This window comes from Nyctereutes procyonoides, unplaced genomic scaffold (assembly GCF_905146905.1).
Source record: "Nyctereutes procyonoides isolate TBG_1078 unplaced genomic scaffold, NYPRO_anot_genome, whole genome shotgun sequence".
Classification (NCBI taxonomy): Eukaryota; Metazoa; Chordata; class Mammalia; order Carnivora; family Canidae; genus Nyctereutes; species Nyctereutes procyonoides.
Window position 1 is genome coordinate 24,979,941 of NW_026575024.1, and position 14,270 is coordinate 24,994,210.

The following is a 14,270-nucleotide window of genomic DNA, read 5'->3' on the forward strand; positions in this document are numbered from 1 at the left end:
CGTGAGTTCAAGGCCCATGCTCGGTGAAAAGCTTACTTTAAAAAAAATGATGGTGATCAGTATTTCATAAAAGATGCTCCTCTTAATTGCTATTCCTTGGGTTCCACAGTTGACCATGTTTGGGGAAAAACCTAGGGCAACAAAAATCAAAAGTGTTTAATTGCAGGGGAAAAAAACAAAAAACAACAAAACAAAACAAAACAAAACAGGGATAGGGCAAGGAAAGCAGTAGAATGCCTCCACCCTAGACTGGTTTGACCAGAGATTCTTTTTGTATTGGGACATCCCAAAGAGCTACTCTTCTGAGGAACATTTTGGGAAATACTGATATAGAATTGTAGGCATAGATAATGACTAAGCAAAAGACAAAATAAAAAAGCAAGTTTCAGAAGAGTGCATATTAACACGGTCCACTTATAAACGTAATTTGTAAGCTGTTTCTCTCTATTTGCATTCAAAGATCAAGAAAGACAGATGCCATAATTCTAGCAGTGTTTTCTTTGGGTGGGAGAGAGTAATAGGTGATTGATTAACTGGCTGACTTTCCAACTTTTCTTTTTAAAAAAATTTTTAAAAAGATTTTAAGTGATCTTCACACCCAATGTGGGGCTCAAACTCACAACCCTGAGATTAAGAGTCACATGCTTTACAGACAAGCCAACCAGGTGCCCCCCAACTTTTATTCTGAAAAATCTCAAACCTACAGAAAGGCTGCGAAAAGAACATAGTAATCAGGGGCTCCTGGTTGGCTCAGTGAGTAGAGCATGTGACTCTTGATCTCATGGTCGTGAGTTCAAGCCCCACATGGGCACAGAGATTACTTTAAAAAAAAAAAAAAAGAGTACACTTTAAAAAAATGATGGTGATCAGTATTTCATAAAAGATGCTCCTTTTTATACGTCATCTAAATTTACCAGTTGTTATCATTTTGCCACATCTGCAATGTGCATTTGTGTGTGTATCTGTACATACATACATGTTTATATTTGTGTTTTAGCATGCCACTTGACAGCTGCAGACATCACAACACTTTGTTTCTCAACACTGTGTTCAGATGCATCTCCTAAGAAAGGGATATTCTCCTATATAACCACAATTTGACAATCACACTCAGGAAACTGCATATTAATATAATGCTATTACCTAAAATATTCAAATTCCTCCATACTTTCAATTCCCCAGTGTCCCAATAATGCCTTTAGAGTCTTTTCCCCCCAATCCAGGATCCAACGAAGATTGCATATTGCTGGGAGAAGGGTGGGCAAAATGGGTGAAGGCAAGTGGGTGAAGGGCAGACAAAAAAGAAAAAAAAAAAAGAAGTGCACATTGTAGTCACTTGCCATGTCTCTCTAGTTTCCAGATTATCAGATTATGAGTAATTAAACTTTGTTTTTACTTTTCTATTATGTATTTTCTAATGTTTTCCAATGGACATGGAACAATGTTAAGAATAAAGTAGGAGGGGGCGCCTGGGTGTGTTCAGTCAGTAAGGCGTCCAACTCTTGATTTCAGCCCAGGTCATGATTTCAGGGTTGTGGGACTGAGCCCCATATGGGGCTCTGTGCTCAGCAGGAAGTCTGTTTGAGATTCTCTCTCTCTCTCCCTTACCCTCTACTCCTCCCTTCCCTCCCCCCGCTCCCTGCCCACATACCTCTGCTCACTCTGCCTCTCAAATAAATAATCGTAAAAAAAAAAAAAAAGAATAAAAACAGGAAGGGTGTCTGGCTGGCTCAGTTAGTACAGCATGTGCCTCTTGATCTTGGGGTTGTGAGGTTATGAGTTCAAGCTCGATGTTGGGCATGGAGCCTACTTATTCAAAAAAAAAGAAGAATAAAAATAGGAGTCACAATAGCCAGACTATGGCTGTAAAACCCCAAAGTAATATTCTCAGTCCCAACTGAATTGACAGCTTCCCTACCCACAGCAAGGCAGGCCAAGGGGAGACGGACAGTCTCTCTTCAGCATAAGATAACTGACCCCAACCACTCTTCTTTCTACAAGGTTCCAAATCCACAGTTGTCAACATACAGGCCTGGAATCAAGGCCCTAGGAGAAGCCGGCCCCCTCCTTACCTGCACAGGCGGGGGGCCCTGGGGCATAGGCTGGTCCAGGGACGTGAAGGCTGACATGGCAGACATGAGCACATCATCACTCACCAAGATGTTCCCCTGCACCAGGGTCTGGATCAGTGGGGATGGGGGCACTGTAATGTACGTGGAGATCTGGGTAGTGTAAATGTGAGAGAGAGAGAGAAGAGAAGGAAAGAGAAGAGAAATGTTTGAGGCTCTGGAAGAAAACAAGGCATGATGTGAAACACTTGGGTTGTGGAATCCCACAGACCTGTATTTCATTTTCACCTCTACTGCTCCCTCCTGTGTGATCCTGGGCAAGTCACTCCCCCTTTCTAAACTTCAATTTCCTTATCTATGAAATGAGAATAAGTCATACCCTTTTGTAAGATAACTACTCCATGACCCAGCAGTAATACTTTCTGGTATCTCTCTTAGAAAAACACTCACACATGTCCACAGGGAGTCCATGAACAAGAATATTCTATACAGCTTTATTTCTAATAGTGAATAACTGCAAATAACCTCAGTGACCATCGAAGGGGAAACAGAGTAAAAAATACAATATAGTTATAGCAAAGAATACTATGCAACAGACAAAAAGTATTGTATGAAAAATCAAATTATATAACATGCAAATTATATTTCTCACTTTAAAAATTCTAAAATAAAAAAAATAAAAATTCTAAAATAATAGTACTATATAATTCTTGTGGGTATTTAAGTAAATATGTGAAAATATCTCAAAAGGTTATGGCTACCCTTCAACAGTTACCTGGGGGTAGGGAAGAGGAATAGTGCCAAAGGGGCCTTGATTTGTAACATTCTAACTTTTAAAATGGAGACGGGAAATATGTATTACTTGCAAACATATAAATTAATAATAAAAATAATAATATGCTCTCAGGGTACTAATAAGGATGAAAGTTAGACCTTACAAGAAAGTGTCAAAGGTACAGGGACTGCTCCTCTCAGTGGATGTAAAGGGTTTTTATTTTACTGGTTGCTTTTCTTTATTAGCAGGCCCTTGGCATCTTCCTAGGTCACCTGTTTCTGTAGGCTCTCTGGGGACAATAGAAACTGGTCCCCAGGCCCCAGAGTCCCTCAACTAAGTAAGGACAGCCCAGGCAGGTAAGATGATGCCCTATCTCATGGTCAGGAAAGACAGTGTAGATCCTGGATCACAAGTATTTTTACAACATCACATATATTAGGTTGATGAAAATGGGCAATCACAACCATGTCCATCAAAGTCACTTGGCAGTGGATTCATGTTTACCCACAACCAACTACTCATGTTCATTATTCCCTTGCCTAGGAGTGAAGGAATTTCCCTTTCTTTTATTGAAAAAAAGAGGGAGAAGGAATATTTTTATGCTAACCAACTCATAATCAGGAAGTGGGAAGAACTACCATGCTCTGGGTTAGGAGAGGTCTGTGGCAACCTGAGAAGTATCAGTGTACAAGTCCTATGGATCTGGGGGTGAATGCTTTTATTCTGATGGCAGGAATCATGTCTATACAATGGATGGAGAAAACATTTTAAAGGAATAAGGAGATAAGAGGAAGCCAGAAGGAAATCTGACCCCTTGACCTGGTATTCCAAGACATGTCCAACCTCCTTTATGAGGTCTCTTTGATCCGTCTAAGGGCCCCTGACCCATAGCATCTCTGCTCTCCTCTGACCTCCAGACTCGTAAATCTATCTGCATTTTCACAACCTCCACTTAAAGGTCTAGTAGGCATCTCAAATTCAGCACGACCAGTTAATCTCCTGACATCCCCCCAAATTTCTTCTTGCTGCTTTTCCCACTTCAGTGAATGGCAACTTCACCTCTGCAGTGGATCACCCTCAACTCCTCCTAATCTCACACCTCACATCCAACCCATCCACAAGCTCTATTGGCTCCATCTTCAAAACATTGCCAAGATCTCATCCCTTCTCTCTACCACCACTGCCACCATCCTGGTCAAGCCACCACCCCCTATTGCCTGGATTGGTACAATAGCCCCCTAAAGGGTTTCCAGGGTTTCTCTCTTGACTCTCATCAAAATCTATTCTCTATACAGTAGCCAAAGTAATCTAGTTTAAGTGTAAATCAGACTACATCCCTCTTCTGCTCAAAACCTTCCAAAAGCTCCCATCTCATTCAGAGTAAAAGCCCATGAGGCCCCCACATGCTTTCCACGGTCCCCCTATTGCCTGTTTGACCTTATCATCTTCCACCCTCCTCCTCACTCACTCAGCTCCAGCCACTCTCACCACCTTGCTATTCCTGGAATAAACCCAGCACACTCCCACCTCAGGGCCTTTGCACTTGCTGATCCCTTCTGAAATACTCTTTCCCAAACCAGCAGCATGACTCATCCTCTTACCACCTTAGGTCTCTGCTCCTATGTCACCTCTTCACAGAGCTCTTCCCCATGCACCATATATAAAATGGCAAAACCTCTCATCCTTGTCTTGGCATCCCCATCTCTCTGCACTTAACATCCTGACAAAAATATATCTCTACATATATGTTTGGGTAGCATTTCACCTAACTCCACGAGGGCCATGATTTGGAATATTCGTCTATCACAGTGTCCATGCAGTGCCTGACACACAGTGCATGCTCAAAAAAACCTTGAATAAATGAGTATGAATGAATGGAAGGAAGGAAGGAACAAAACAAATAAGCAAATGAATGAATACCTGGCGATTGGCAGGAGGCGGGGCCTGCTGGACTGCTGTGGGTGCTGCGGAAGGCGTGTAGATGCTGTTAGTGGCCAATGAGACTGTGGCCAGAGGCGGGGCATTCCCCTGGCACTGTTCCCGCTTGTGGGTCATAAATGCTGGCAGCGAGTTGAACTGCTTCTTACACTTCCCACAGAGAAAGACGTCCTCATCGTCTAGGGGTCACACCCACACCGGAGCAGAGGGAGAGGAAAAATGATAAGAAGTGAGATAAATGAGAGGGCATCACAATGAGAGACAGGTGAAAATCTGCAGCTGGACCACAAGCATGGCCAACCTAACAGCAATCTGTGGCTCAGCGTGCATGTGTCGAGTGCCAACTTTGTGTTTTCAAGATTTCAAAACCACATAGGCACCTACAGGAATATCCAGCCATCTTTACTCAGGTATTAAAGAATTCAAAATCAGGAAGTAGTAGAGTAGGTGTGCTTCAAAGCTGAGAAATTCAGAATCTTTATCCAGCTGACTTTGTTCATCAGTCCCCAAATGGGCTACATGACCTTCTATGTCTCTGCATTCCCTGTTTCCCCTGCAAGCTGCTTCTCTCAGAACAACTCATTCTGCAAGACTCTGCTCAGATGTCACCTCCTTCAGTAAGCCTTCCCAAAGCTAGTCACCACAGTTCCCTTCACAGGGTGCATCTCTCATTTTCACACTTTTCCCAGCACCACCAGATGTGAGTCCCCTGAAAGGGAGGAAATGAGTCTTAGTTTGCACTTGGGCATCCTTACTTATTTCCATAACTGTAATATCGCCTATATACACAGGAGGCCCTCAATGGAGATTTGCTGAATAAGTGAAAAACTAAATGATTAGCAAAAAATAAAATATTTTTAAAAATAATAATAAATAAATGAATGATTAGCTCTAGCTGACACCACCCACTGAGAATCACCGGCTGTGCACTCTGCCAAGCACCTGCAACGTTGGGGCAGAAATGTCTACTTCTCATTCAATATTCACTCTGCCTTCTTTGACAGTAATACAAATTTTAGTGGGAAACATGATTGTCTAATTAAAGACTGTATCTCTCAGCCTTCTTTGAAGCTAGACATGTCATGTGACTGAATTCTGATCAATAAGACAATAGCAAAAGTATACTGCCCACTCAACTTCCTTTTAAAAGGTGTATGACTTCTGCTTCATTCTTTCTTCCCTCCTGTTGGCTAGAATATAGAAATGAAAGTAGAAAGCTGGAGCAGCCAACCTGGATTGCAGGTAGAGGGCAATAGAACCATTAGAAAGAAAGGGTCTAGGATCCCTGGGTGGCTCAGCAGTTTAATGCCTGCCTTTGGCTCAGGGCGTGATCCTGGGATCCCGGGATTGAATCCTGCATTGGGCTCCCTGTGTGGGGCCTGCTTCTCCCTCTGCCTGTGTCTCTGCCTCTCTCTGTGTCTCTCATGAATAAATAAATAAAATCTTTAAAAACGAAAAAAAGAAAGAAAGGATCTGAGTCTTACCACATCTACCCCAAATGTACATCAGGACTTCATGTAACAGACAAATAAGTGTTTATCTGCACAAACCACAAGAAACATGCTCCTTATTTACAACAGCTGAAAGTCAATCCCAAGTATCCTCACAAGGTCACTATGAGGTAAAACTATTGGCCTCATTTTACAGATTTATAAACTGAGGCATAGAGAAGTTAACTTACTTGCCTAAGGTCATAGAGCCAGGAACTATGGGAATAAGGATTCAAACCCAGGTGAGCATCTCTCTACACCCAGAATGGTTCCCAAGTGTTCAAAATGTTTGTGGAATGAATAAATGAATGCATAGACTCACACAGTGCTCTAAAGTTCCTTGCCTCATTTCTATGGGTTTTGTAACTCAGTTCTATGTCTCAGGTCCTGTCCTGAAAATTGGAGATTCATGCTCAACCTATTCTTGTCATAGAGGGGAAGATGAGAAATAACTTTTGGGTCAAAGGTACAAGTGTTACTAAGCTCCTAGCCATTCCCTATGTCATGATCCCCACATTCACTAAGTGATTGAGAAAGTGTGTCCTCATTGCTAAACAGAGAAAAGCATGAGCCTGAAGATCCAGGCTGGGAGGAAGGGGGAAGGGTTCAGACACTGACAGTATCCTGGGTACCCCAGCAGGCAGTTCACTCCCATACTCCTTCATAAGCCCCACCTGTTTTTCACAGAGAGCTACTGAACCTTCCCACTGAACCTGAGCAGACACTCACCCAATGGCTGGATAGCAGGAGGTGCACTGACAGTCTGGCCTGTTGGATCAGGGACTGCTCCTTGGCCATCCAACAATGACTGTACTGCCAGGACGGTCTGATTGTCCATTCCTGAAAAGAGAAATGGAGCCTCTGACTTCCTCTAACAAGCCAGACCCAACACAAGCTCTCCATGGCAAAGATGACCGGCTGTGCCCTGATATACATTCTCTAGTTCCATTGCAATAGAACCCAAGATTTTTGGGTGAAAATATGGCCCATATGGCCCCACAATAAAGATTACATTTCCCATTTCGCAGCTGCTCTTTTTTTTTTTTTTTTTTTTTTTACCCAGCTGCTCTTGAAACTAGGAAATGTCTAAACCCTGGACAATGGGATGTAAGGAAAGGTGTTCTATGGCAGTATCTGGGAAGTCTTCTTAAAACTGCCTGGGGGATCCCTGGGTGGCGCAGCGGTTTAGCGCCTGCCTTTGGCCCAGGGCGCGATCCTGGAGACCCGGGATCGAATCCCACGTCGGGCTCCCGGTGTATGGAGCCTGCTTCTCCCTCTGCCTGTGTCTCTGCCTCTCTCTCTCTCACTGTGTGCCTATCATAAATAAATAAAAATAAATTAAAATAAATAAATAAATAAATAAATAAATAAATAAATAAATAAATAAAAAATCTGCCTGGTATGTGATGCCTTTCTTTGACCCAACCTCCATCCTGCTTCCTACAATAAGATAGTGGGAAGTCTAGCCATCATCCCAGATCATACAGATAAGGGTCAAACCCTCGGGATTGCAGGGCAAAAAGCTAGAGATCCTGGATCCTTAAGAATTTTGTAGAACATAGCCACCGTTGTAGGTCTGGACTGTCTTCCTCTGGACTCCCATATGCGAGAAATGAATTTTTAGTCTGTTCAAGCCACTGCCAGATTGGGCTTCTCTCTTCCTCAGGGAAGTCTGATCCTAGATCATAAGCCCCTCCACAAATCATGTTACTGAGTCTTCCCCATCCTACCTCACAAATCCCACAGATTTGTTTGTACTTGGGTATCCTTGCTTCTCTTGTTTTCCAACACATGCTTCTCTTTTCAGTTCCTCAGTAAACAGTGTAATCTGAATTTATGACCAGGGCACCCATGAGAAGCTGAGTACCTCTACGTTTCCCAGTCAGCTGCCACTACTGCTGAGGTTCACAGTAGTACACTGCCTAGCCATGTCACCAGCTGGAGGGCAGTCCTCCTCGTATCTAAGTGGCCACCAAAGCACATTGCCTCCCCCCCCAAAAAAAAAAAAAAAAAAAAAAACAGTGCCTCCCTTTCACTGTCCCCACAGCCAAGGCTCTGCTTCCAATCTCTCAGCTTTTACCTGGACACCTGCTCCAGCTTCTACAGGCAATGCAGGTTACAACCATTAGTGCTTGCAGCCAAAGTGAATTCTTATTTTCTGTTGTCACACACATGCTGTGTCTCTCCTGAGGCCAACTCTTCCCTCCAAGCTCCCCTGCTCCCTCAGAAACCATTCTCTACCAACTGATCCTTTTCCTCACAGTATGCCTGCAACCTCTGCTTCCTATCAACAGCTCCACATGCTCAGGTCTCTCTAGAATGCCCTTTCTCAAGCCCACCTATCTCTCCTCCCTTCAATATCAAGCATCCTTCTATCTCCTCTACCCACCTCTCAACCCTCCTCTACCTACTTCATGGGGCTTAAGCCCCATGAAAATCACCAAAGAACAGCATCGGATATTCCTTCCTGAGACACTCCCTTCTCTAGCTCTAGGATGCTTCCCTCTTGGGCCTTCTCCCATCTCTCTGCTCACTCCTTTCCAGCTTGCTTTGTTCTCTTCTGTCCATCCCCTAAACACTCCTGTTTTGAAAGATTCCTTCTGTCTAGATTCTCTTCCCTCTCTGGACAGACTCCCTTACCTCCCATCCAGTTCTCTCCAAAATCTAGAGCTCCAAACCTGAGGTTTGCTCCTCTGGAAGAGCTTCAGTAAATCTTCTACTATTTTAGGCAAAATTGTGAGATTAGCATTTGTTTTTTAAAAGATTTTATTTATTGATTCATGAGAGGCAGAGACACAGGCAGAGGGAGAAACAGGCTCCCTTCAGGAAACCTGATGTGGACTTAATCAACCCCAGGACCCTGGGATCACCACCTGAGCCAAAGGCAGATGCTCAACCACTGAGCCACCCAGGTGCCCCGAGATTAGCATTTGTATCCCAATCTGTACATTAGTGTTCATAGCAGTTTTATTCATAGTAAGAAAAAACTTGGGGTGCCTGGGTGGCTCAGCTGGCTAAGTGTCTGCCTTTGGTTCAGGTCATGATCTCAGAGTCCTAGGACAGAGGGCTCCCTGCTCAGTGGGGAGTCTGCTTCTCTCTCTGCCCTTCCCCTTCCTCGTGTTCCCCCTCTCTCTCAAATAAATAAATAAAATCTTAAACAAAACAAAAAAAAAAACTGGAAACAACTCAGATGTCCTTCAATGGGTATACAGTTAAACTGTGATATATCCATACCACGGAGTACAACTCAGTAATAAAAAGGAATGAACTGACATGCACAATAACTTGGGTGAATTTCTAGGCAATTATAAGTGGAAAAGAGCCAATCTCGAAGGTCATATACTGTATGATTCCATTTACATACATTCTTGAAATGACAAAATTTTAGAACTGGAGAACAGATTAGTGGTTGACAGACATCAGGGATGACTGGAGAGAAGGAGGTGGGTGTGGCTATCAAAGGGCAGCCTCTAATACTGATGGAACTGTTCTGTATGCTGTTATTTTTTTTAAAGATTTATTTATTTATTCATGATAGAGAGAGAGAGAGAGAGAGAGAGGCAGAGACACAGGCAGAGGGAGAAGCAGGCTCCATGCAAGGAGCCCGATGTAGGACTCGATCCCAGGACTCCAGGACCACGCCCTGGGCCAAAGGCAGGTGCTAAACCGCTGAGCCACCCAGGGATCCCCTGTATGCTGTGTTATACAACAGTTTTACACAATGTTTCATTGCAGGAAACTAGGTAAAGGGTACATGTGAATTTACAAAAATAATAATAATAATAATGCTTTTAAAATTAAAAAAATTGGGATGCCGGGGATCCCTGGGTAGCGCAGCGGTTTAGTGCCTGCCTTTGGCCCAGGGCGCGATCCTGGAGACCCAGGATCGAGTCCCACGTCGGGCTCCCGGTGCATGGAGCCTGCTTCTCCCTCTGCCTATGTCTCTGTCTCTCTCTCTCTCTCTCTCTCTCTCTCTGTGACTATCATAAATAAATAAAAATTTTAAAAAAAAGAAAGAAAAGAAAAGTCTGATAGCAATTGAATTAAAAAAAAAATTGGGATGCCTGGGTGGCTCAGCGGTTAAGTATCTGCCTTTGGCTCAGGTTGTGATCCTGGAGTCCCGGGATCAAGTCCCACATCAAGCTCCCCACAGGGACCCTGTTTCTCCCTCTGCCTATGTCTCTGCCCTTCTGTGTCTCTCATAAATAAATAAATAAAATCTTTAAAAAATAATAATAAAATTTTTTTTTAATAATAAAAATTTAAAAATAAAAAATTGACTCAAAAAGTACTGCCTGTCAAAACTATGGAGATAATCAAAAGATCAGTGATTGTTGGGGGTTTTGGGCGAGAAAGGTACAAATAGAACACAGAGGATTTTTAGAGCGTGAAAATGTTCTGTGATATTGTAATGATGGATACATCATTGTAGATTTGTCCAATAGAATGTGCAACACCAAGAGTGGACATTAAGATAAATCATGGGGATCCCTGGGTGGCGCAGCGGTTTGGCGCCTGCCTTTGGCCCAGGGCGCGATCCTGGAGACCAGGGATCGAATCCCACGTCGGGCTCCCGGTGCATGGAGCCTGCTTCTCCCTCTGCCTATGTCTCTGCCTTGTCTCTGCCTCTCTCTCTCTCTCTGTATGACTATCATAAATAAATAATAATAAAAAATTAAAAAAAAAAGATAAATCATGGACTTTGAATGGTTACGATGTGGCAATGTAGATTCATCCTTGGTAGCAAATGTGCCATTCTGGTGAATTATGTTGATAATGGGGGAGGCTAGTGGTGTGTGAGGTCAGAGGCTATTCAGGAAATCTCTGTACCTTTCTTTCAACTTTGTTGTGAACCTAAAGCCACTAAAAGTAAAACGCTGTTTTAAAAAAGGCTGCCTGTCTAAAACTGAGATCAAGCTAAGTGTGCCACCCCCACCCTGCAGTTTTACCTCTTCCAGTAATCCTCACCAACAAGAATAGGCACCAATGTCCACCCAGCCACAGCCCCTGGGACACCCCAACCCGTTTCCCTGCCCTCTTCACATTTCTAGTCTTTCAGCAAGTCTAGCCTATTCTGCCTCCCCTGCCTCTCTCAGATTCACTGTCTTCCATCCTGCAGCTGTCCCCAGGCTCAGGCCACCATCAATTCTCAGCAGGACAACTGTAGCTATTTCACTCATCTCCCTGCGGCCACTCCAGCCCCCTCCAGTGTGTTCTTAGAGCAGCCTGAGTGAACTTTATAAAACATATAAATTTTTGTGTTGTTGCTCCCCTGCTGAAAACCCTTTCTCAGCTCTGCGGTGATTGCAAGATAAAATTCAGAAGTCTCGCCTCTAGCTCCTCACTCAGATGACCTTCTGTGAATCTTGGAAGACCTCTCTTCCCCCAGGGCTTTGCAAATGCAGTTCCTACTGCCCAGGTCATCTGTGGGTCCCCACAGTTCTGCTGTCTTTGCCCTAGCCCAGCACACATCACACTAACCTAGAAACTGATTTTTCGGGGATCCCTGGGTGGCTCAGCGGTTTGGCGCCTGCCTTTGGCCCAGGGCGTGATCCTGGAGTCCCGGGATCGAATCCCACATCGGGCTCCTGGTGCATGGAGCCTGCTTCTCCCTCTGCCTGTCTCTCTCTCTCCCTCTCTCTCTGTGCATCTCTCATGAATAAATAAAATATTTTTTTAAAAAACTGATTTTTCTTTTAATTTCCTCATTATTCAATATATGAACACAATTTCTTGTAGTAAAAATTCCAACATGGAGGACGTCCGTGGGACCTAAAGAGAAAGTAGGCCTCACCCTACTCTGTTGGTCTCCCAGAGGAAACCATTGACCCTGGCCCTCCACATCCCTCCACCCATATCAGCGCTAAATGCCAGCTAAGGCAATCTTCTTTTATGGTGTACCTTTTCTATAATTTTGATAGTTACTTGTTCTATAGCTTCTATATGCCTCCCTCCCCACCCACTACCCTCAACCTCTGACTGTGTGGCAGGAATTGGGTCCAGTTCAGTGAGTATTCCTGAGACTGGAATTCTCCAGATGGGAGGAGGGTTAACTCCCATTTTATGGTGAGAGCCCTGATCCTCCAAGAAGTAAAGGGACATGGCTGAGATCTCCCAGGGGACTCAAGGTCTCAGTTACATACTACTAGTCCGGCCAACTCTCAGTCTGCACCCTAATTATGTGTATACTGATCTTATCACACCCCTCTAGGAACATTCTCAGGTCTGTATCTCCCCTGGGACACAGTCCTGAGGTCACTAAGGCTCCTCCTCACCCACCCAGGTCCAGCAGGTGCATAGGGAGGCCTTCAGTGCTTGCTGTCTCCAAAGCCTGCAGTTCCCTGTGCCTGAGGTGCACTTCCAAGCTAGGAACCCCCAGAGCACAGGACAATCAGTTGGTGCCCAGTGTTTATAGGTTTTGGTCTGGGGGCGCTGTGTCCCGGCCAGGCACACGGTTGACACCCATCGTTTCTTGGTCTGAGTGTACAAAGCTCTGCACCCCAGCAAGGTGCACAAAGTAGGCGCCTAGTGTTTGTTGGTTTGGGTCTGTGAGCAGAGTCCTGGCCTTGCACACCGGTAGCCCTATCCTTTCCTGGGCTGACGTTGAGAGGCTACCTCAAGGCCTGAGGCACAGCTGGCGTGCTCCAGGCAAGCTCTTCGGGGTCAGGATGCCGAGCTAGGCTGCCTCGGCCGCCAAGCCCCTCCCGCCCCCGCACCACTGTCCCCGCTGGCTCCGCGCCGGCCGCTTCCACGGGGCGACCTCCCTCGCGACGCTCTCCCAGGCCCCGGCAGCTCGGCCTCCCCGGCTGTTCCCTCCAGGAAACCCCTCCCGCGCCGGCCCGCAGGCCCTCTCGGCTGACGCTGTTCCTGTCCAAGGCCACCCTCCCCGGCCCCGGCCGCGCCTCCCCGGCTCTTCTGCCCCGGTGCTCCCCCCACGGGGCCTTCTCTCCCCGCTGTTCCCGTCCCGCTACCCCCCCCCGCCGGGCCTCGGCTCTCGCCGCTGTTCTGGACCGATGCCCCCGCCCCCCGCCAATGAGCCTCATCTCCGCCGCTGTTCCGGTCCCGGCACCCCCCCACCCGCCGAGCCTCGGCTCCCGCGGCTGTTCCCGCCCGTACCGCTCCCGCCCCGCGGCTGTTCCGGCCCTGGCGCCCTCCGCCCCGCGGCCGCCACGCGCCCTGGGCCCGGCGCTGCGAAGACGCGGCGGGAGGGGGCGCAACGCGGAACAGCCGCCTCCCCGGGTCCCGCCGCCGCTCACCCTCCAGGGCCTCGAAAATCGTCTGCGCCATCTTGGAGCTGCCGCCGTCTCGGGAGCTGATGCGGGGCTACGTGAGCATTGTGGGAACCGCGGTGGGGTCAGGGCCGCCAGGGGGCGCTCGGGAGCTGCCGCCGAGCCCCCCCTCGTCCTGGAAATTCAGCCGTGGCTCCCCTGGCCCCCCCTGGGTAACCCAGGCACCGGGGTGTGGACCCCCACCCCATCCCTGTCTCCCTTGAACCCCCAGTTCCGCACACTGCCCCCATCCCGGCCGCACAGGAGGGCCTCCCAATTGGGTTTGGGACCCCTCATATTATCTGGGCTTGCCACCCCGCCCCTGCACGTGAGACCCCCAGTTCTGCAACATGGAGCTTATTTCCACAGGGCATGGTATCCCCCGCCTAACCCGGACCACCCAGCTCTGTCACGAGGACCTCCACGTAACCAAGACCTCTGCCTTAGCTGTACACGACTGATTTTCACCCCTTATCACACACTTATAGCCCGCAACCACAGTGAACCCCATCTCTACCTATAGGGAGCCACCTGTCTCCGGAAGTGCCTCCCAGCTCAGCCTGGTCTTACTCCCCCACCAACTCAGAGCTTCACCCATGGCTGTGGCTTAACCCCCCATTTCCACCTTTTGGGGACCTCCATCCTTGCCTCGTGGGATTGCCCATTCTGTCAGTTAAACCCCAATACCCACCTCAGCAACCTCCAGCACAGCCTTATAGAGAGCCTATCC

At 46.7% G+C, this 14,270-nt stretch overlaps 1 protein-coding gene across 3 annotated transcripts in view; it reads right to left on the reverse strand.

Annotated features, from left to right (window-relative positions):
* Nucleotides 1-13,588, reverse strand: part of ZNF341 (zinc finger protein 341) — a 50,165-nt gene extending 36,577 nt beyond the window's left edge. Inside the window, exons 1-4 of one of the 3 annotated variants that reach the window (XM_055303087.1) lie at nt 13,529-13,588; nt 7,002-7,112; nt 4,765-4,961; nt 2,073-2,222 (exon numbers count right to left, since the gene is read on the reverse strand). In XM_055303087.1, the coding sequence (XP_055159062.1) occupies nt 2,073-2,222; nt 4,765-4,961; nt 7,002-7,112; nt 13,529-13,559 (489 nt within the window). In that variant the 5' untranslated portion in view covers nt 13,560-13,588. Of the gene's footprint in view, nt 1-36; nt 1,581-2,072; nt 2,223-4,764; nt 4,962-7,001; nt 7,113-13,528 lie in introns of those variants that run through there. The other 2 variants (XM_055303104.1, XM_055303096.1) reach the window with 2 other exon arrangements.
* Between the last annotated feature and the right edge of the window lie 682 nt (nt 13,589-14,270).